Source organism: Salvelinus namaycush, chromosome 37 (genome assembly GCF_016432855.1).
Source record: "Salvelinus namaycush isolate Seneca chromosome 37, SaNama_1.0, whole genome shotgun sequence".
Taxonomy (NCBI): Eukaryota; Metazoa; Chordata; class Actinopteri; order Salmoniformes; family Salmonidae; genus Salvelinus; species Salvelinus namaycush.
The window spans coordinates 7,424,117-7,444,761 of NC_052343.1; the positions used below are offsets into that span (position 1 = coordinate 7,424,117).

The 20,645-nt window shown below is 41.2% G+C and overlaps 3 protein-coding genes across 3 annotated transcripts; all 3 read left to right on the plus strand.

Annotated features, from left to right (window-relative positions):
- Nucleotides 1-1,444: 1,444 nt before the first annotated feature.
- Nucleotides 1,445-6,018, plus strand: LOC120031371 (28S ribosomal protein S15, mitochondrial-like). The gene is made up of 8 exons (XM_038977090.1): nt 1,445-1,735; nt 3,050-3,115; nt 3,199-3,274; nt 3,496-3,544; nt 3,740-3,824; nt 4,037-4,095; nt 4,796-4,987; nt 5,493-6,018. Exons 1-8 carry the CDS (start codon nt 1,561-1,563, stop codon nt 5,601-5,603), a joined length of 813 nt encoding a protein of 270 aa, XP_038833018.1. The 5' UTR covers nt 1,445-1,560; the 3' UTR covers nt 5,604-6,018.
- Nucleotides 6,019-6,112: 94 nt separating this feature from the next.
- On the plus strand, nt 6,113-8,059 carry LOC120031372 (PLAC8-like protein 1). The gene is made up of 4 exons (XM_038977091.1): nt 6,113-6,534; nt 7,091-7,231; nt 7,386-7,522; nt 7,780-8,059. The coding sequence occupies exons 2-4, from the start codon at nt 7,120-7,122 to the stop codon at nt 7,876-7,878; spliced, it is 348 nt and encodes a 115-aa protein (XP_038833019.1). The 5' UTR covers nt 6,113-6,534; nt 7,091-7,119; the 3' UTR covers nt 7,879-8,059.
- Nucleotides 8,060-8,319: 260 nt separating this feature from the next.
- LOC120031359 (protein OSCP1-like) lies at nt 8,320-17,031 on the plus strand. Its single transcript, XM_038977075.1, has 10 exons — nt 8,320-8,474; nt 9,965-10,119; nt 10,819-10,986; nt 11,078-11,158; nt 11,697-11,800; nt 12,408-12,536; nt 12,786-12,855; nt 13,198-13,337; nt 15,599-15,662; nt 16,047-17,031. Exons 1-10 carry the CDS (start codon nt 8,363-8,365, stop codon nt 16,170-16,172), a joined length of 1,149 nt encoding a protein of 382 aa, XP_038833003.1. The 5' UTR covers nt 8,320-8,362; the 3' UTR covers nt 16,173-17,031.
- Nucleotides 17,032-20,645: the final 3,614 nt, after the last annotated feature.

The following is a 20,645-nucleotide window of genomic DNA, read 5'->3' on the forward strand; positions in this document are numbered from 1 at the left end:
AACTGGCTAAAGTTGGCTATCTTGCTAGCTACTTCCATACACAACGAGAGAGCACCTCACTCTGACCATTTTACTCGCACTAGCAGAGCTGGTTTGGCTGTTTTCATGTTATCTAGGGCGTTGGTGACTAAATGTGCTGCTGGCAACAAATGAATGGTGTTTTTTTCACGGAGTTTACTGATAACGGTCATATTCAACGTGTGGTGCGCGTTTGTAAATTAATCAGTTATTATTCACTCCGGCAAACTCAGATGAGAGTGCTCTGAAATCGGAGTAGATAGCCAGAGTGAATTTACGAACGCACCCTAAGAGTTTACGCTTTTCAACACATTATTTCCTATTGCTTCTAACTAGCAGGCAGGCTGTTGCTGAGTGAGAGGGAGCCGAAGGGGTGTGTGTTTTGAGCACATTCATTGGTGTTGAGAGAGCGCTATACAGCAGGCAGACATGACAAGTGATGTGAGAACATCTAACCAATTAACTAGCTAGCTACATACTTTTCAATCATAGTTATTGTTCGCCTCATTCGTTGTATCCTGACCGCCCCCCCAGTCCTACACGCTTAGAAAGAAATGTTATTTGGGGTTCAAATGTAACCTTTTGCTTATTTGGACGAGATTAAAGAACCCTTTACTAAAAAGGTGCAATATACCAGTGAAGGCAAAGAACCAAACTCTGAAATGACAGCCAACTAGCTCCCGTTTAATTTGTTTTAGCTGTTTTGTATCGACATATCTATATTAATAATGATGCCGTTGTATGATTTCGCCTGGTTATAAAAATGGCTAGCTGACGTCCAACATGTTAACTCTTAAGGCAGGAGGGAGATCGAATTTGCATTTTGCAACATTATTGCCGAGGTCGGAGTGGCAAACAACAAGGTTCATACAAACCTGTGCTGTTGCAAACTAAATGATAGTCAGCAGTAGCAGTGTGAAATTAATAAAACACATATGTAAAGAGATGCCATGGTGGCCGCAGTGCAATTTAGAATTAGCTCAAAAACCTACACCCGCGACCAATACATTTTCACCAGCAGCATTTGAAAACTGCAGACATGGCAACCCGGCTCTGCTCCCTGCCCACTCAACCAATTTTTTTTCCCGGCTTCCTGATAGTTTGAGATGATAGAAAAGGTACAATTTCTTAAATTCTGAGCATTTTAATAGCATGAAAATATTATGGTTGATGTTTTGGTCATTCAAAGGGTATTGTTACTTGGGAATTAGGCTTAGTGTACAATACCTTTAATCTATTGGTATTGGCCCTATACAGTTTACTATTTTTCACTCTTTCATAAAAAAAGGATTCTGTAAAAATGTAACTCGTTCACGTTAATAAAATAAATACTGTAAATACCAAGGATAATAACGCTAGAGTCGTTTTTGAACATACCGGTACGATTATTCAAGCATCCTTCTCATTTCCTGAATTGACTTCTCCGTCTGATTAGTTATGTCTAATCAAAATGGCGATCCTCATGTGAGGGACGACGGCTGTTTACTCGTTACATTTTGACCATTAATACATGACATATATTAAATCAACTCTGAATCAGCCATGTTATCAAGCATGGCTTTAAGAAGTGTTTTTAAATCGACATCTGTCGTTCTGCGAGAATGTGGTGTTTTATCCAGGCTGAAAGGAACCTGTGCGTCTCTCCAATTGAAACATGGGGCATTCACCTCTGTCATCACAGGGCCTTCACACAGCAACAGTGAGACTGCATTGACAGGTAAATAAATATATATTTATACTCCTAATTTCACAGAGTAGACATGTGTGCTTGCGATATGTTAGTTAGCTAAGGAGGCCGTATAAGTCAATGCAACAATGAAACGTCTTGTCGATGCGCGCGGCTGTTCATTTTCTGCACTTCAACTAACTTAGCTAGCTGCACACGCCGAGCAAGAATCAATGAACCATTACTGAAAAATACGAATAGGTAGATTTTGTGTGAAACCCCACTCATCATCATCATCAGAACACCTCGTAAAAATGTGCTTTTCCATTGGTCATGTAGTGAGTATAATTCTTCCTTGGGTAGGCCAGGAGAGGGCACTGCAGCAATTAGCTAGGATATCTAGTGCACAGATAGCTAATCACAACAACAGCAAACATGATAGACAGGTACACGAGTTATTCTCTTTGTGTACACAGTGACACAGGCTTTCTATTTGTATAGGGACATCAATTCACCACTTCACTGTCCTTATCATCCTGTGTACTAACTAGGCTAGCTATATGGTTTCATTATAAAAATACATTACATAAAAATATATCCTTATTGTATACTAATGTAGTGATAACTATAGCTAGTAGCTACCTATCTAAACAGCTGAAATGAAAGGAATATTTTTTAACCAGACTGGTGCGAAGGTAATGCCATTTTAACCCAGACATATGACTAATACATTTCTCATCATTTAATCAGTCAGTCTGCTAGTAAGTGTTTTTTATGAAAAGGATGTGGGAACCAGAGAGTTATTTTCCCCACAGTCGCCCTGCAATGTGTCTGCAGCAGCTTTTCTCACTCCACCACTCTTGATCATGTATGCAGAACATGACACTCAGCTCTTGTTTCTATTATCTCAGCACTACAGTTCACAAAATGTAGGCTTACATCAAAACAAGTACTACTACAGTACGATATCCCAACTCTTACTGCAAACCATGTTGCTGGTGAACATGCTTACAGACGCTTTCTCATGCAGGCACATAGACTGAGTGTACAAAACATTAAGAACACCTTCCTAATATTGAGTTGCACCCCCCCCCCCCCCCATCCCTTTTCCCTCAGAATAGCCTCAATTCGTCAGTGCATAGACAGTGTTGAAAAGTGTTCCACAGGAATGTTGGCCATTGTTGAGTCCAATGCTTCCCACAGTTGTGCCAAGTTGTCTGGATGTTCTTGGGGTGGTGGAGTGCACAACATTTTGTGTGCACTCAGTGTAGTTGCAGGCATAAATCTGGCACCATCCTATGGTTCATAAAGCAATGGTCTAAGAGTAATTATGTATTGTATGATAATTTTTTTCATTCTTACCAGGTATTGGGAGTTTCACCATTCAGTCTGTGAGAAACTATACCCGTGTCGTAAGAAAGAAGAAGCCAGGTATGGAGGACCAAGGTCAACTATTTGATCTAAGACCACTTGAATGTTTGATATTTACTGTCTTAAGTTTTTTTTTCCATCAGTGATGAACAGTCAGTTGAGTGATCTTCCTCCGACAATGCTGAAAATGGAATATGCCGCTGTTCCACTCGCTCAAACGTATGTACATTTAATTTGTCCAAACTTAAATTAAATGTATTTTATGTCATGCAGACATGGCTCATGTATGTTCAACTCTCCCATGTCCAAACAACTACAGCATTGAGATGATGTTGTTTAAAATTGTTATTCTTTATTTGTACAATATATAGGCCTACTCTGCCTTTGTACTATAGCTCTACATCTCTTCCTAATGCTGATCTGTTATTATGCGTTTACAGAGCTGATGACCTGGTCAAAAGACTTCTGACACTGGAACTAGCAAGCCATGTATGTTCTTTTCACCGTGTTACTACGTTCTATTCATCTAGTCTTTCTCTTTGTGCTGATAAGAATAACTACATAAGAGTAACTACAGTTTGTGTATACCTCTGTTAGTTGCTATAGTTTACATTATGATACGACCGTTTTTCTATACCTATGCTGGATATTGCATAATCAAAACACCATGCTGTGTGTCACCAGAGCGAGAAGTTGAAATTGAAAACGGAACAGCTGATTGCAAAAGTCCAGAGGGATGAAGCTGACCGCAACTCTACAGAAGTCAAGGGTAGGTTCCTGTTTTGGACCTAGTGAACAACCGTGCTTTTCCTCTGAGGAACCACCTTATTTCAGTAATCGTTTGTTCATTTCTTAGTACAAAAAAAAAGAAAAAAAAAAAAAGTATGAATGTATGTACTTGTAAGTCGCTCTGGATAAGAGCGTCTGCTAAATGACTTAAATGTAAATGTAAATTTCTTAACCCCTTTCTTGACCTTTTAGTGGCCATTTTGACCTCCAAAATCCGAAACTACCAGGAGCACCTGCACAAACATACAAAGGTGATATGGGCGAAGGGTAAATGCAAGACTGTGTAATTTTAAGTCCCTATAGTAACAGTGACGTGAATGCATATTATTTCCACACGTTTAATTTCCTATCCCCTCCCTGTCTGGTGTGAGGTTTGTCAACAGGATTTCCTGTGTTGTGCATACACCCACCATGATATTTGACAGAGTAGTAGTGGCGCTGCTGCATGCTGGGAATTTACACTGTCACAACGTATACACGTAACATTGTATCCAACATTTTTGCAGACATATTGCAAAATATAACTATCCTTTAGCACAGCTAAAATGTTAAAGCCAAGGTTTGGCAGTCTGTCACTATACTGTATCTCACTTTTAGACAGTTTGGTTTTGACAGTCTCAAAATCACTATGCTATTTTTAATTAGAAAAAAAACTCCTCTATTATGTAAAAGACATGTTCCCAGACTAGGGGTTCGTTTCAATCTGTAGCCATGAAGAGCTGCGTTACAGCACAATATAAATTTAAAGGCAATATTCTTGCGGAGAGACTTTCACGGTGAACGCTGCATTGGTCAGCTCAATGAGATATTACCTTTACATTTCAATCGCCCTACAGTGCTGCTCTTCAGCGCTATGGATTGAATCAAGCCTTAAATATTGTTATCTTTTAAGCTTATTTTTTCTCCATTTGACCTCTGACTCTGTGTTTTGGCCCCCCATCTTTGTATCAGGACAAAGCGAACAAGCGATGGATGCTCATGGCCATTGACCGCAGGAAGAAGCTGCTCAAGCACCTCAGGGTAACGCGCTACGACGCCTTTGAACATGTCTGCCAGCAGCTGGGCATCACCTACACTTTCCCCCCGGAGTACTACAGACATGCCACCCGACGCTGGCTGGCCAAGAAGGCCCTGTGCATAAAGGTACACAACAAAACTCCATTCACTTTACTTAGTGCAATTTTCTAGCTTGGTCCCAGAGTGGTTTGTACTGTATGGTTGGCAAGACGGCACAAACAGATCTGGGACCAGACTAGCAATTTTCTTGTTAATATTTCTGCTGTATGCAGGCTGTTGAACCATGGCTTTTACCATTAGTCTAATGCATGACTTAATCTAAAAGTCAAAGCAAAGATTTATTGTTATTTTTTATTTTACCTTTATTTAACTAGGCAAGTCAGTTAAGAACAAATTCTTATTTTCAATGACGGCCTAGGAACAGTGGGTTAACTGCCTTGTTCAGGGGCAGAATTACAGATTTTTATCTTGTCAGCTCGGGGATTCGATCTTGCAACCTTTCGGTTACTAGTCCAACGCTCTAACCACTAGGCTATTTGCTGCCCCAAATGAAGACATTTATAATTTGGTTGTTGTTGTCACTGTTGTTGGGCGTTCTGCTGTAGGTTTATCTGACTGTGTCCTTTCTTAGGTCTTCAAAGAGGTGCAGAAACAGAAACTGGAGCAAAGGAAGAAAATTAAGCAGACCCCTCCCCCCACGCTGGCAGAACCAGCCAGGACAGCAGCTACAGGAACCCAATAAACTGCTACAGTATCCAATGTCTGTCTTACTCTATGCATTCAGTCTTGCTCTCAATGGACAAATTCGTTTTGCATGGCCCAGTGAGCGGGGTTTGCTCTTTTTCGACCATTCCATTTGTCCTAAGGAGAAATCTCCACCCACCCATGCCACCAGGCCATGTAAAATGACTTTTCCCATGTATTGTTATACTGTAATAAGAAACATGAATAACTTATTGTTTGTAGTACACCAAGTCTTCATTCTTCTTGTCCCTTCTGCAAGTAGATGCATCATCAAACCACATTTGGACAAATAAATGCAGTGGCGCAGATATGTGGTTTCGGTGTGGGCAATGTGTATGTGCTCCGCGTATGTCACCTGAGAGTGTCAAATACACCCACAATTAATAATTTAATAAAATGTATTGTATAATCTATTTGTTAGCTCTCTTTTTTCACTTTTATCACATATAGTCACTTGTGTATGGTGATATGTAACTACCCCAATTGAAAGAGATAAAACACTTCTACTTGATGCTGATTAAAATGCAAATGAAAGATATGAGAAAAAAGAACATTACGGTTGTATGGTTGAAACTGAAGTGTAAGATTAATCATATGATGACTTTCCTGAACATAGCTTGCAATCGTGTTTACGAGAACTGAAAGAACATCAGATATCTGGTGTTTATCGACCGACCTATGTTAAACCAAGGTTATACTCATGATCTGTCACCTGTGAATTGACCTGGAAACCTATAATACTGCGGAATGGTGAGGTCATTAAGCAGCTTAACTGTCCTACTGTGAATTTGGTGTTTTCACTGCTGTTGAGAGTTGTCTTGAGAAACATAGTAGGAGTGTGTAACCAGTGCTTGTTCACAGCTTTAGTAGCTTCCTGTTAAAGTGTATCGACTCAGATCAGGAGAGTCTCAGAGCTGCAGAAAAGATAGGTAAGTGACATGCTCTTTCCTCTGTTCTCACATATGTATAAAAAGCTACAATAGAGTAACTACTTATCAATAAACAACTACCTAAAATGTTTCTGAGGAACAGTTGAAAGTGATGTACATGTATGACATTTGGCATATTTCTATACTAGAGTATACAAAGTATTTGAAGTGGTTTCTTAGAGATTGAACACCATGTCTTGTCCTTTTGATGATACATGACAGTTAAACAACAGTTATTATTAGTCTCTGTTTAATGAAATGGCAATACAACAATATCCCATTTTACATATGTAATTATATTTAAACCTAATGCAATACATGAGAGGGTTGTAGTATATGACGTAAGATGGTGGTTCAGGGTATGAATGGCCCTGTGTATAAACTTGAGTACCAAAATAAAATAATTGAGTACCAGTGTATGGAACTTTTATTTGAACTTTCCTATGAGCAATTATCCCGAAGGAATAACATGCTGCTAGTTCTATTTTATTACTTTATTGGGCAAATTATCAAACTTCAACCACTGTGCTAACTGTTGGATGTGGTTCGTTTTTAGGTGACTGAAGCTGACCCCATTTGATTGACATGTCGAACCCAGTCATCACCCACCAGCCAGGAGCAGGCTCTTATGGGACAAATGTGCAGACGGGCAAGTGGAGCACTGGGCTGTGCTCCTGCTGCAGTGACATCCTAGTCTGTGAGTATTGAGACAAATAATAAGACCTAAAGTATCATCACTAAGTAGGCCTACCTCATACCATACCATAGGGTTTAATGGTTGTCAAGTGTTTCAAGTAAAAAGTGTTTCCTATTTTCTGGATTTTACAATAAGGTAAAATGTTGTCATACAGGTGCCTTGGGCTTCATCTGCCCACTAGCATTAAGTTGCTACACAGCTAACAAGTACGGTGAGAACGTGTGCCTGGCCTGTGTTCCAGGAGGCATGACAGCCATGAGGACCCACATGAGATTGACCTATGGGATTCAGGTATGTTACCCTTAGGAGCCTAAAGAAATTAGGGATAGTGATGCATTCATGCATTGAATATGTCATTTTAAAGCACACTAGGGAGAACTGCAATTCATTCCTGTCCCAGACAGTCTCACCCTTTTATTATGAAAGACAGGAAGGGACTGTTTCATCAGTACACATACTGACAAATAAATTAGCCTCATGATTTTCCCTAGTTTGAGGAACTTGAACTGTCAAATATTTTCATCATATTTGAATATATTTTGTTACAGGGGACAATATGCAATGATGCATTGATGACCTGTTGCTGTGGATTCTTTGAGACGTGCAGGATGGCCCGTGAAATTCGCATCAGAAATGGGGACGTTTGACTTGTACAGTCATTTGAAGACATTTTCAAGTGGAAGTTAAATTAACCCCATGTCACATATTGTTGATACAAATTGTCATTGTTATACTATGTACATTTTTACTTTTGTATTGTTTAAATTTGACCCCTACCCTCAAACAGTACTGCTTAAAGAATTCATAGCACCATGAATGAACATAACATGTACAATAAAGTTATGTTTTTTTCTTGTTTTCAATGGCATTTGGGTCCTTTTTCAGGATGATTTACAGGCTGCTGTCCCAGTGTCTCAGGGACGTTCATAACACTGAGGTATAAATGAACAAAAACTGTCAATTTTTTATTTGCACAAAACATAAAACATATTTGCACGTTAGCTTACGTGCTACCTGATTGGTCCTTTTTCTTTGTGACCTGGCAACCAAGTGGAAGCTTACATACGCTTAAACAAAGCAGAAGGGACATTTCGCTAGCTAACGTTAGTTATCCGGCACAATACGACAAATATGTCCTCGAGGACGCTACCCCTGCTTTTTATTAATCTCGGTGGAGAAATGCTCTACATCTTGGATCAACGCCTAAGCGCTCAGAATATTCCCGCTGACAAAGCCAAGAAAGGTAACATTATAGTTAGCTAGCATAACTGTCTGGCTGTATTAGGCTAGAAATCAACTAGCTACAGGTGAATCACTGACCTTGTCATGTCCACAAACTGGTTGCCATAAATTGGAGAACCTTCATTTGTCTCCCTGCCTGTGTTTTAACCTGCAAATTCTTCATTGTACTTGTAGCTGATTGGATAGAGGATGACAGAAGGAGAGGTATTTTGATATTTTTCATGCAATGCATCACTAGGCCTACATGCTCTGCTTTGAGGCCTTCAAGGAAACCAACAGAGTGTTCTACAAATGCAATAATCGTGATGAAATCTTTGCCCAGAGATATTCATTCACTCTGCCTCCAAGATTGTAGAGATTTCAGCCATGGGCTTCATTAAGAAGAGAAATCCGGTTTCAAATAACTTTGAAAGCTGATAATGCTGCTGATGGTTTAACAGGCTGTTGCTTTCTTAGGGCAATTGGGAATAGGTGGACGTTAAGCCTTGCCTATAGAATGCATATCTGCTTGCTTAAAGGTAGAGTCCTTTGAGCACGGAACTTTTTGATTTTAAAGGTAGACTTTGCCAGGGGTGTAATCATTACGCCGATTCTGTTGCAAAACATTTCGTTTGTTGCAAAACGTTATGCAACAGAAACCGTTTACTCCTAACTGAAAACGCAAACGAGAGTTTCTATGAGTGGGTATAATTTGTGGAACGTTCCAACAGGAATCTGTTACAAAAACTTCGTAAATAACACGGGTGCCAACAAACAACGCATACAAAGTTGTAAAGCGGCAGAATAGGATAGGGTAGGAAGTGGGCTATTTAATTACGTTTTTCAACAACTAGTTAGCTAGGTGGACTGATCATGCTACTTTGTTGGCATCCTTGTACTTTACGAAGTTTTTCGAACAGATTCCTATTGGAACGTTCCACAAATTACACCCACCCAGTTTCTATTGGATAATTCAGGTAGGTCCCTCCCCATTTCGTTCTGATTGCTCAGTTTGTTTCTGTTTTGCTCTTTAACGGTTTCCGTAATGAATACATCCCAGTTGTAATAATCATAAACAAGGGGACGACTTCACAGCTACAAACATCAACAGTTAAATCCAGGGCTCAAATTCATAATAATTCTGAGTAGGTGTGCTGATCCAGGATCAGTTTAGCCTTTTGTATTATAATTAATGGACAATGGGACCTGATCCTAGATCCGTACTCTTACTGAGACACTTGTTGAATATGGGCCCAGTTCTATCAAGACTGCGTTATATCATGGGCTCTTTCCAATTTGCACGCCTACATTAGAAAGAGCCAATAATAACAGTTTTAGCAGATTTAGTTGTTTGTGGAACAAAAAAATCAAATATCTTTAAGTTGGAAAGACCTCCCAATGTTTATGTTGATGATGTCATCTTGATGAGTTTAACTTTACAGACCGTCATTATTCCGCTCCCCTACTTGTGACCTGACCTCAACCTTGTGTCCTGTGCCCTCACTCTGCCAGTTATGAATGACATCATCACCACCATGTTCAATAAAAAGTTTTTGGAGGAGCTGTTCAAGCCACAGGAGCTGTACTCCAAGAAGGCCCTCAGGACCGTGTTTGACCGACTGGCCCACGCCTCCATCATGAGACTCAACCAGGCCAGCATGGACAAGGTATGGATGGAATCGTGTCACCTGGTTCATGTTCAGGGCACGCTGTCCCAAAACATTTCAAAAGGTTTTGCAACAGAAAACAAAAATAGGTGTTCCTTATTGGACAAGGATGTGTAATCCCTCTGTTTCCTTCCGTTTCATCCCTGATTAAAAGGACCCTTTATTGGAAGTGAAAGGCCATCGAGTTGTTATCCCCTTTCTGAGAAAGGGATTTATCTAACAACTTCTATCTAACTATCATTCACCTCGTTTTGGAGTCAGCTGAGAAGCTGTCATGACGACGTTACCACTTTTATCACATTCTCAGAATCACATCCGCTTTACCCAGTGACCCTTTAATACTCTTCATTCTAGGTACTTGGGGAAATTGCCCAAGTCACTTAAAACCCCATGTAGACCTATAATTTTCAAAGCTTTCATCATTTATTGCACCATCATTGCTTGACTATTTTGAAGTTCTATCTGTTGTGTTTAAAAAGTGCTTTTATATAGGCTATCAAACAGAATATCTTCAGCATTTTGAAGTATTAATCCTGATTTATAAGTCTAAATGTTGTATAAATCCACCTGCAGAGCATGATCCTAGTTTGTTCAAATATGCTGACGGCTCCATCTGGTGTACGTTATGAACTGGCAGCAGCTGTTTTTGAGCATAACAATAACCCATCATCATCCATATGACTGTTGTCATACCCACAGCTGTATGACTTGATGACAATGGCCTTCAAGTACCAGGTGCTCCTCTGCCCGCGGGCCAAAGATATCCTCCTTGTGTCCTTTAACCATATGGATGCCATCAAGGATTTTGTGAAGGACACCCCAAGTGTTCTCAGCCAGGTTGACGAGACATACAGACAGCTCATAGAGGTACAATAAACTTCCCTTCAATTGCCCAAACCTCAGCTAAGTGTTCATTATGATCTCTTATTCATTGCATGTTTTTTGCTCTTATTTATAGATGTACACACCCTTGTCTAGTGGTGAATTTCAGCTCATCCGGCAAACGCTCCTCATCTTTTTTCAAGACATGCACATAAGGGTGAGTTCATGATCTCGCAGAAGTTTGTCTAACTTTTTCGACAGATGATGAGTGTGTTGGGAAGGGGGAGTGTGGCATCTTTTGATGGGTTTCAGAGATTAAAAATGTTAATAGTACCATAACTTTGTCAAATGCTAAAACGTTAGCATTTGAAAATCGTGCCATGGAAGCTAAACCAAAGCATCAATTGCTGTCATAACTTGTCCGTAGACTGCTTACAAAGTAAGGAAGCCAGTATTTAATTTTGTCATTTGGGTGAACTATCCCTTTACAATGCATTATAACCCCATCATAATGAATTATACACAGTGTAATCTCGGTTAACCCAGAACTAAAGTCTTGCGTAATTGGTCAGATGCTAACACCTGCGAAATCTTGATTTGTCCAAAGCACCGGAACTAATGCTGCTCGTTATCTCGCGCATCCTGTTGTATCAGGACAGATCTACAGAATCATTTATGTTTTAGTAGTCTGTCCACGAGAGATTATACAAAGTATTACACAATTAACATTACGTTTTGCTCATCTGTATTTGCAGGTGTCCATCTTCCTCAAAGACAAAGTGCAGAATTCCAACGGACGTTTTGTCCTCCCGATCTCGGGTCCTGTGCCCCACGGAACACACATCCCAGGACTTATCAGGTACCACCGCTATAATTGTCCATGCCCAAATAACATGGAATCTCACGAATCCAACCAAGCAAAGTTTGTTGCAATAGAGCAAAATCTACATTTTATTACATGCATTGAATATGGCTGTATCCATTATTTAAAATTATTTTTATTTTGCTTGCTGTTTTGTGCTCTTTGATGGCATCAATTTGCTTTCCTTTCGCTGATGCTGCCGGTTTAATTTAGACCAGCATATCTGCAGCTAATTGCATTACTGAGGTTGTTGAACGAGCAGCTGTCTAAATTTAGAAAAGCTTACTTTTAGCACAGTTGTATTTGCCAAGGGATTGAGTGCAGCCGTGCTTACAACTCATTTATTGTGTCTTAGGAACTTAAGCTCACGTGGGTAACTTGAGATTGAACAATGTGAAAGTGTAGACAGATGATATCAGACTAGTGACCACTCTGTTACAAGTACATTGTAACCGCTTAGCTAAACGTCTTTGCATTGTTAGAAGTGTCTTCTGGGAAACAGGAGAAGTTGCAAATTATCTTTAGGAAATTATTGGTTGGATCATATGATGTTAAAAGTGTTTTTGATGAATATTTTGTGTGTGTGTTTGTTTGTTACCATCAGAATGTTCAGCTGCAATGGCGAAGAGGTGAAGAGACTGCAGTTCCGCAACGGTGGGAACTACACCGGTGTTCTCCGCGAGGGTTCCTTTGAGATGTTTGGAGAAAGGGTCATCAAGCTGGGCACCAACATGTATGTGCTGCTCCACACTGTATTGACAACCATTGGCCTTCCTGGACTTACCCCCACTGAGACTACTAAATTCTCTACTATTTCCTCTACTGTGATCAATGGTCATACACTGTAGGCCTAAATCAACATGGTAACTAAAAGTCACTGCAAATTGTTTAGTAATTTACACAGTGACAGTTTTATTTGCCTCCCCCGTGATGCTACATTGTACTTCAGCTTGTCAAGTGCTTGGCTTCTGTTTACCCACAGGTACAGTGTAAGCCGTCCAGTAGAAACACACATGTCAGGGACGTCCAAAAACTCTGCACAGAAAAAGTTGGTGAGTTGAAATTATGCTTAACCACTACGCTGTATTTTTTTTCTTACAGGCATGTATCCTGCAAGGCCTTGCATTTTTGCTCATAAATGTCATTTTACCGTATGTCCTATAATATAATATTTTTGACAGAGGGTCGAAATAGTGTTGATATCTGTGTTATTTCATCATTGTCCTTACTATAGCCTAATCAATCTGTCCAAGTCAGACTAAGCGTCATCTGTAATTAAGCCTTAAATGTAATGGAAACCACCCTTAAATTTAATGAAAAATGCCCTAAACAGCTAAATCATGCAATTCATGTGTTTATGTTAATGATTATGTGCACCTTCACTGTGTATACAGGTCAACACGGCTCCAAACCCCCTGGCAAAAGAGGAGCTGAACATGTTGGCCAGGTTAATGGGGGGTATGGAAGTCCAGAAACCAGGAAATGCAGACAGTGGCTTCCGAGTCAACCTCTTTGCCACAGATGAGGAAGAAGAGTAAGTCCTCTTATGTTATGAGCATTGTTTTGTTGTGTTTTTGTGTCATTGTGGATAAATTAAATATGGAATTACAACAGTACCGGGCCTCCCAAGTGACGCAGTGGTCTCAGGCAGTGTTAGCGGCATCACTACAGATCCGGGTTCGATACCGGGCTATGTCGCAGCTGGCTACGACCGGGAGACCCATTGTCCCGGCGTCGTCCGGGTTAAGGGAGGGTTTAACAGTCCGGGTTGTCCTTGTCCCATCGCGCTCTAGCGACTCCTGTGGTGGGCCTTGCGCACGCACGATGACACGGTCGCTAGGTGTACAGTGTTTCCTCTGACACATTGGTGCGGCTGGCTTCCAGGTTAAGCGAGTAGTGTGTCAAGAAGCAGTGCGTCTTGGCAGGTCGTGTTTCGGAGGACGCATGGCTCTCGACCTTCGCCTCTCCCGAGTCCGTATGGGAGTTGCAGTGATGGGACAAGACTGTACCTACCAATTGGATATCACGAAATTGGTACTCACAACATGATGAAACGAACTGAACCTGATTTTTGAATTATGTTAAGTTAAACTAGTGTTAAAAATCACTGTCAGTGTTAAGAATCATTATCAGCGTTAAAGGTCCAGTGCAGCCGTTTTCATCTCATTATCAAATAGTTTCAATTACAATTAAGTACCTTTAATTAAAGGTACAATTAAGTACCTTACAATTAAGTACCTTACTATGATTGTTTCCAATAAAAATGGTCAGAAAGAAAAAAAACTAGCTTCTTAGCAGAGCAAATTCTCAACCAAGAATTTTGCTAGGACTGTCTGCGAGTGGCCTGAGTGGGGAGGGGAAACTGAAAACTAGCTGTTATTGGCAGAGAGGTTTTGAATTGGCTTTCTTAGTGGTCTATTAACTAATTTACTGCTTGATGTCACCAGGCAAGCCAAAACTCCATCCCGCCAAAACAGGCTGATATTTCAGGCAGTCTTTTAAAATGGCTCTTACACTAAAAGGGCCTTATCGTAATTTTCACAGTATTATTCCAACCTCATTGTGTGGAAATATATACTAATGTATGTGGACGCCCTTAAAATTAGTGGATTTGGCTATTTCGGCCACCCCTGTTGCTGACAGGTATACAAAATTGAGCACACACTCCATGCAATCTCCATAGACAAACATTGGCAGTAGACTGGCCTTACTGAAGAGCTCAGTGACTTTTAATGTGGCACCGTCATAGGGATGCCACCTTTCCAACAAGTCAGTTCGGCAAATTTCTGCCCTGCTAGAGCTGCCCCGGTCAACTGCAAGTGCTGACACTGTGAAGTGGAAACGTCTAGGAGCAACAACGATTCAGCCACGAAGTAATCGGCTTCACAACCTCACAGAACGGGACAGCCAAGTTCTGAAGCGCGTAGTGCGTAAAAATCGTATGTCCTCGGTCGCAACACTCACTACCGAGATCGAAACTGCTTCTGGAAGCAACGTCAGCACAATAACTGTTCTTCGGGAGCTTCATGAAATGGGGTTCCTTGGCCAAGCAGCTGCACACAAGCCTAAGATCACCATGCGCAATGCCAAGCGTCAGCTAGAGTGATGTAAAGCTCACCGCCATTGGACTCTGGAGTAGTGGAAACGCGTTCCTTGCCGTGATGAGTCACGCTTCACAATCTGTCAGTCTGACGGACGAATTTGGGTTTGGCGGCTGGCAGTAGAACGCTACCTGCCCCAATGCATAGTGCAAACTGTAAAGTTTGGTGGAGGAGGAATAATAGTGTGGGGCTGTTTTTCATTCGGGCTTGGCCCCTTAGTACCAGTGAAGGGAAATCTTAACGCTACAGCATACAATGACATTCTATACGCTTCTGTGCTTCCAACTTTGTGGCAACAGTTTAGGGAAGGCCCTTTCCTGTTTCAGCATGACAATGCCCCCTTGCACAAAGCGAGGTCCGTACAGAAATTGTTTGTCGAGATCGGTGTGGAAGAACTTGACTGGTCTGCACAGAGTCCTGATGTCAACCCCATCGAACACCTTTGTGATGAATTGGAATGCCGGCTGCGAGCCAGGACTAATCGCCCAACATCGGTGCCCGACTTCAGTGCCCCGCTGCAATGTTCCAACATCTAGTGGAAAGCCTTCCCATAAGACTGTTTTTAGCAGCAAACGGGGGACAAACTCCATATTAATGCCCATGATTTTGGAATGAGTTGTTATATGAGCAGGTGTATTTTTTTTTTTTACTGCACTGGGCCTTTAACAATAATGTGGATTTGTCTTCCTCTCAGGGAGGCCTTGATATCGAGACCAGACGAGTTTTCATATGATGTCATAAAAATACAAGCGACTAAGGTAAAGTTCATTCTAACCTACTGTATATTATTTCTGTCACAGAGGCTAGATAAATATTCAACCATGTAACATGCTTTTATGTAACTTGAAGGGATAATATGGAAGCATTTCATAGATTGAGACTGTCCTACTGTACATGCTGTGGTGTAACCGTAACCAGGTCCCCCATGAAAACCTGTCACAGGAGACTTACTCCACCCGTGCAGTCATCTCTTAGCACTTACAGAATAGCTTCTGTAATTGACAGGCTAAGGAATGTAGGTTATCTGAGATGCACTACGATCAGGATGGGCCAGTCTAACAAGATGTACCGTAATCAAACGTAAGCCCCTCCCCAATCGAGACCTTTCAGATCTGCCATTGGTGGCTTGCCTTCTTTTTCAGAACCAGCAAGCCAATGCGGAGCTGGCTAAGATTATGGGGGACTTCACGGAGGAGGCTGGTGAGCCGTGCTCATCGAGTGCCAACAGTAAAGGGGATGACCTTCTGGCCATGATGGACGGGCTGTGACAGTGTTACCATGGTGACCAGAATCCGAGGGCTGGGCTCAAGGCTGAGTTGGTTAGGAACAGTGTGTTCTACTGTAGGACAGTGTCTTGTCTGCTCTGCTGTGCTGGGCTGTCTGTCCCACTCTGCAAACATGGCAGCTGTTTAACAAAAGCACACACAACACCAACCTCATCTGTGTTTGTCTTTCGAGGTTTTCGATGCTGATGTGACGTGAGCAGGTCAATTCATTTGTTCAGCAACGACCGACTGTGCATTTTGCAAAAAACAGTGTGGAAACTTCATAAGCTTGAATATACACTCATTGGCCAGTTTATTAGGTACACCCATCTTGTACTGGGTTGGACCCCCCAGTAGCCATGAAGGGATGCACCTGGTCAGCAACAATGTTTAGTTGCGCTGTGGCATTCAAACGTTGATCAACTGGTATCAAGGGACCTAACCTGTGCCAGGAAAATATTCCCAACACCATTACACCACCGCCACCACCCTGTACTGTTGACACCAGGCAGGATGGGGCCATGGACTTGTGCTGCTTATGCCAAATCCTGACTGCCATCAGCATGACGCAGCAGGATCTGGGATTCGTCAGACCAGACAATGTTTTTCCACTCCTCAATTGTCCAGTGTTGGTGATCGCGTGCCCACTGGAGCCGCTTCTTTTTGTTTTTAGCTGATAGGGGTGGAACCCGGTGTTATCGTCTGCTGCAATAGCCCATCCGTGACAAGGATCGACGAGTTATGCGTTGTGCACAGAGATGCCGTTTGGCACATCACTGTTGTACTGCTGTTATTTGTCTGTTTGTGGCCCGCCTGTTACCTTGCACGATTCTTGCCATTCTCCTTCGACCCCCTCTCATCAACGAGCTGTTTTTCACCCACAGGACTGCTGTTTTTAGTTTGTTGCACCATTCTCGGTAATCCCTAGACACTGTCGTGCATGAAAATCCCAGTAGGGCGGCCGTTTCTGAGATACTGGATACAGCGCACCTGGCACCGATGATCATACCACGCTCAAAGTTGCTTAGGTCACTAATTTTGCCCATTCAATCGAACAGTAACTTAATGCCTTGAATCCTGTCTGTCTGCTTTACATAGCAGGCCACATGACTCACTGTCTGTAAGAGTGATCCGTTTTTGTGAACAGGGTGGTGTACCTAATAAACTGGCCGTTGATTGTATTTTGTGCTATTATGGTGGTAATCTCAAGAGTTTTTAATAGTTACAGATACAACAGTTCTGTACAACCGTACTAGTTGGTCGCACTGAAACGTCAAATGGAGTCGTTGGGACATTTGTTCCACTTCAATTAATGATTTCTGCTCTGCTGATCCCGCTTCAATCAATGTATTTAAAGTTGACATTCCATGGATGTCACATTTAAACAATATTTCTTGTTACTTTTCCTTCCAGGAAAATAGTAAGTTCCTCTTTCATTTGTTATCACGGCATGATGTTTTCTCTCACATATCTGCTGTAATAGACTATTTACATTTTTGCTGGCTTTCCTAATCTGATTTACTCTGACCGAGTAATGAACAGGACCTAAACTAGAGGGTGTCAAACTCATTCCTGGAGCGCCTTGTGTCTGCGGGTTTTCGTCCTCTCATCTAGTTCTCTAGGCCGTAATTTGTCATAAATTACGAAAAACAGCAAGCATACGACTTTCCAGGGATTTATTTTGACACCCTTGACCTAAAGAGACTGGTGGAAATGAAAGAAACCCAAGTGCACTTGTCATTGTAGTTCAAAAACATGGATCCCAAAACATATTTTGAGAAATTTCTACTGTACCTTGATTTTTGTTTTGGTATGGGATAAATATATACAGTATGTTTAGGGTGACCTTTAGTGTCTTCAAATAAAGGAAGACAAATTATTTGTAAATATATTATATGTGAATTATTGCAATATGTCACCATCAAATGGGATGGTAATAGATTCATGGATTAAGTGTGACACAACACTAATGTAACCACAATAATGTATCGAAGCAGCTGATTCTTTGATGCAATATAACAGATGGTCCAAGATGTATATTTATGGAATTATTTATTTATTTAGCATGTGTACATGTTTATTATTTTTTGTCGGGTGAAATATTAACGATTGTAAAAAAATATATATATATTTATAGAAATGTTGTAATGCATAGATTGAAAAGTAAATAAAATATGAAACTCTCATTAGCTTTTATGTACTGTGTTCATTTATATTTAAAGGGGCAATCTGAGGTTGCTACATCCATTTTTGGACTTGTAAATTAATTATATATATATATACCCATTGATTCTTGAAGAATATAACTAATGGGGCTCCCGGGTGGCACTGCTAAGGCGCTGCATCTCAGTGCTAGAGGCGTCACTACAGACACTCTGGTTCGAATCCAGGCTGTATCACAACCGGCTGTGGTTGGCGGCGCACAATTGGCCCAGCGTCGTCCGGGTTTGGCCGGTGTAGGCCGTCATTGTAAATAGGAATTGTTTCTTAACCTGACTTGCCTAGTTAAATTAAGGTTACATTTGTTGTTGTTGTTGTTGTCTAGCAGTCCTGTCACTAGAGGTAGCTGTTGCTTTATCGCTTTTTGTATTTAGTCATGTCTATATTGCTTGACTAGCAGTATGAGAGTGCAGAAAGAGTCACTTTACTTCAGTAGTTTTCGTTACATTCAGAGTACAAACACTTTGCCTTGAGGCAAAATCATGATTCCGCACATTCATTCAATCGCCCCATGTAATTTTCAAGGGGAGAATATTGCTCCTCATTTCTTGTCATCTAGTTTATTCCCGCCCACACTATCACCTCCTTGCCCACACACTGCTCAGACATTTCATTTTTAATGAGATTTTGAATCGAGCAATACTGAAAAAGTTGTGTTCTCATTACAGGGGTGACAAGTCTACTCCCACTCCCTGGGTTGTGACTTTAGCACTCATTTACCTTTGCATAAAGACACCCACATTGCCCATCTAAAGTCAGTCAACTCATATTGGCACCCAGAAACAAATCTGTCACGAAAAACTATAGTCAACTCATCTCTATAAAAACATCACAGGATTAGCCATCATAACATACAAACCTAATATCTGACACAAACACTATGTCCAAATAAATCTCACCCATCCCAAATTTGGCCTCAACTCCCTCCTTGTCTGCGCCTACAATTCAGATTGCAGTGGAAACAGCACAATGCTGTACCTGCATGGGTTTGGGTTATTTCAGTGCCTCCTCAAATCAAGTCAAAGAGAACCAGATAGTCTGGGCATGTCTCTGAAGAATCCTCTCCCCCAGTCAACCACGCACCCACACATTCTCTCTTTCACTCACTCACACACACACACACACACACAGACACAAGATCAGTGCATACCAAGCAGTCAAAACATGCTGAGACATGGCTGTGCTGAATGGACCTGTGGTGGAGGATTCAGGTGAGGCCTTCCTAACAGTCTGCTGGAGAGAGAGAGAGATGTCAGACCAGCGCCTTACCCAAGTGCATGGTTTATTTGGAAAACAAAGTCACTGGAGCACATCCCCTCCTCTCCTCTGCTACTCATCTCCAGGTTGTTCCCGTAAAGGAGAATTCTCAGTCTGCTTATTTTCTTAAACAAGGGTTAAAAAACAAACAAACCAACAAAAAGATACATTATATTCCTAAACCAATCATCCACCATGTTTCATGTTTGAATTAAAGCATGTAAAGAGGGAATGTGCCATATCCACGGATGCAAATTGATGACTCTTACAAGGCTGGGTCACTTCCCACAGAATTAAATAGAACACTTTAGAATTATATTGTATGTCCCTCTGTACCTCTACACTCTCTTGAGGTATGATTCACAGTTTCCTCATCAAAAGCTGTGGGCTGTAACAATGTTAACCACACAGGCTGACAAGTGTTTCATGTGGCCAGGGGCATACAGTGTGATGAGTCAACACAGGAAGACTAGTGCAGCCCAAATCACTTTGTGCCCTTTATATCCCCCTGTACCTACCCACTGGATTGAAACTAGTAGGTGGGGGCGGGATTATTGTTCCATAAGAGGGATGCTAAATTTGGATCAGCATGGGAGGGTCTGCTTGTAGAATGATTCATTTTTTGGGGCCAAAAGACATGTTAGTCAGCATAACAGGTAAGGGAGGAAAGGGAGCACATTTCAGACACATGGAACTATTCTTTTTTCAGAGTGAATCTACACCTTTCATTTATGCTTATAAGATTGCTAATCAATCAAATACACGTACTGTATGTATAACTGTATAATATTCAAATGATCTCGTACAATATGTACGATATGTACAATAGGCATGCATTAGAATGAAGGTGTAGATATGTTTGGGAGTTAAACCAAAAGCCTGTTATCCATCTGAGTAGAGATGAGGATAATGCAAGGAGTATAAAGTTATTGTAGCCAATTTCATTCTCAAGCGGCTTTCCTCTCACTTGCTAGATCCTTTCTCGTGAATGTAGGAATT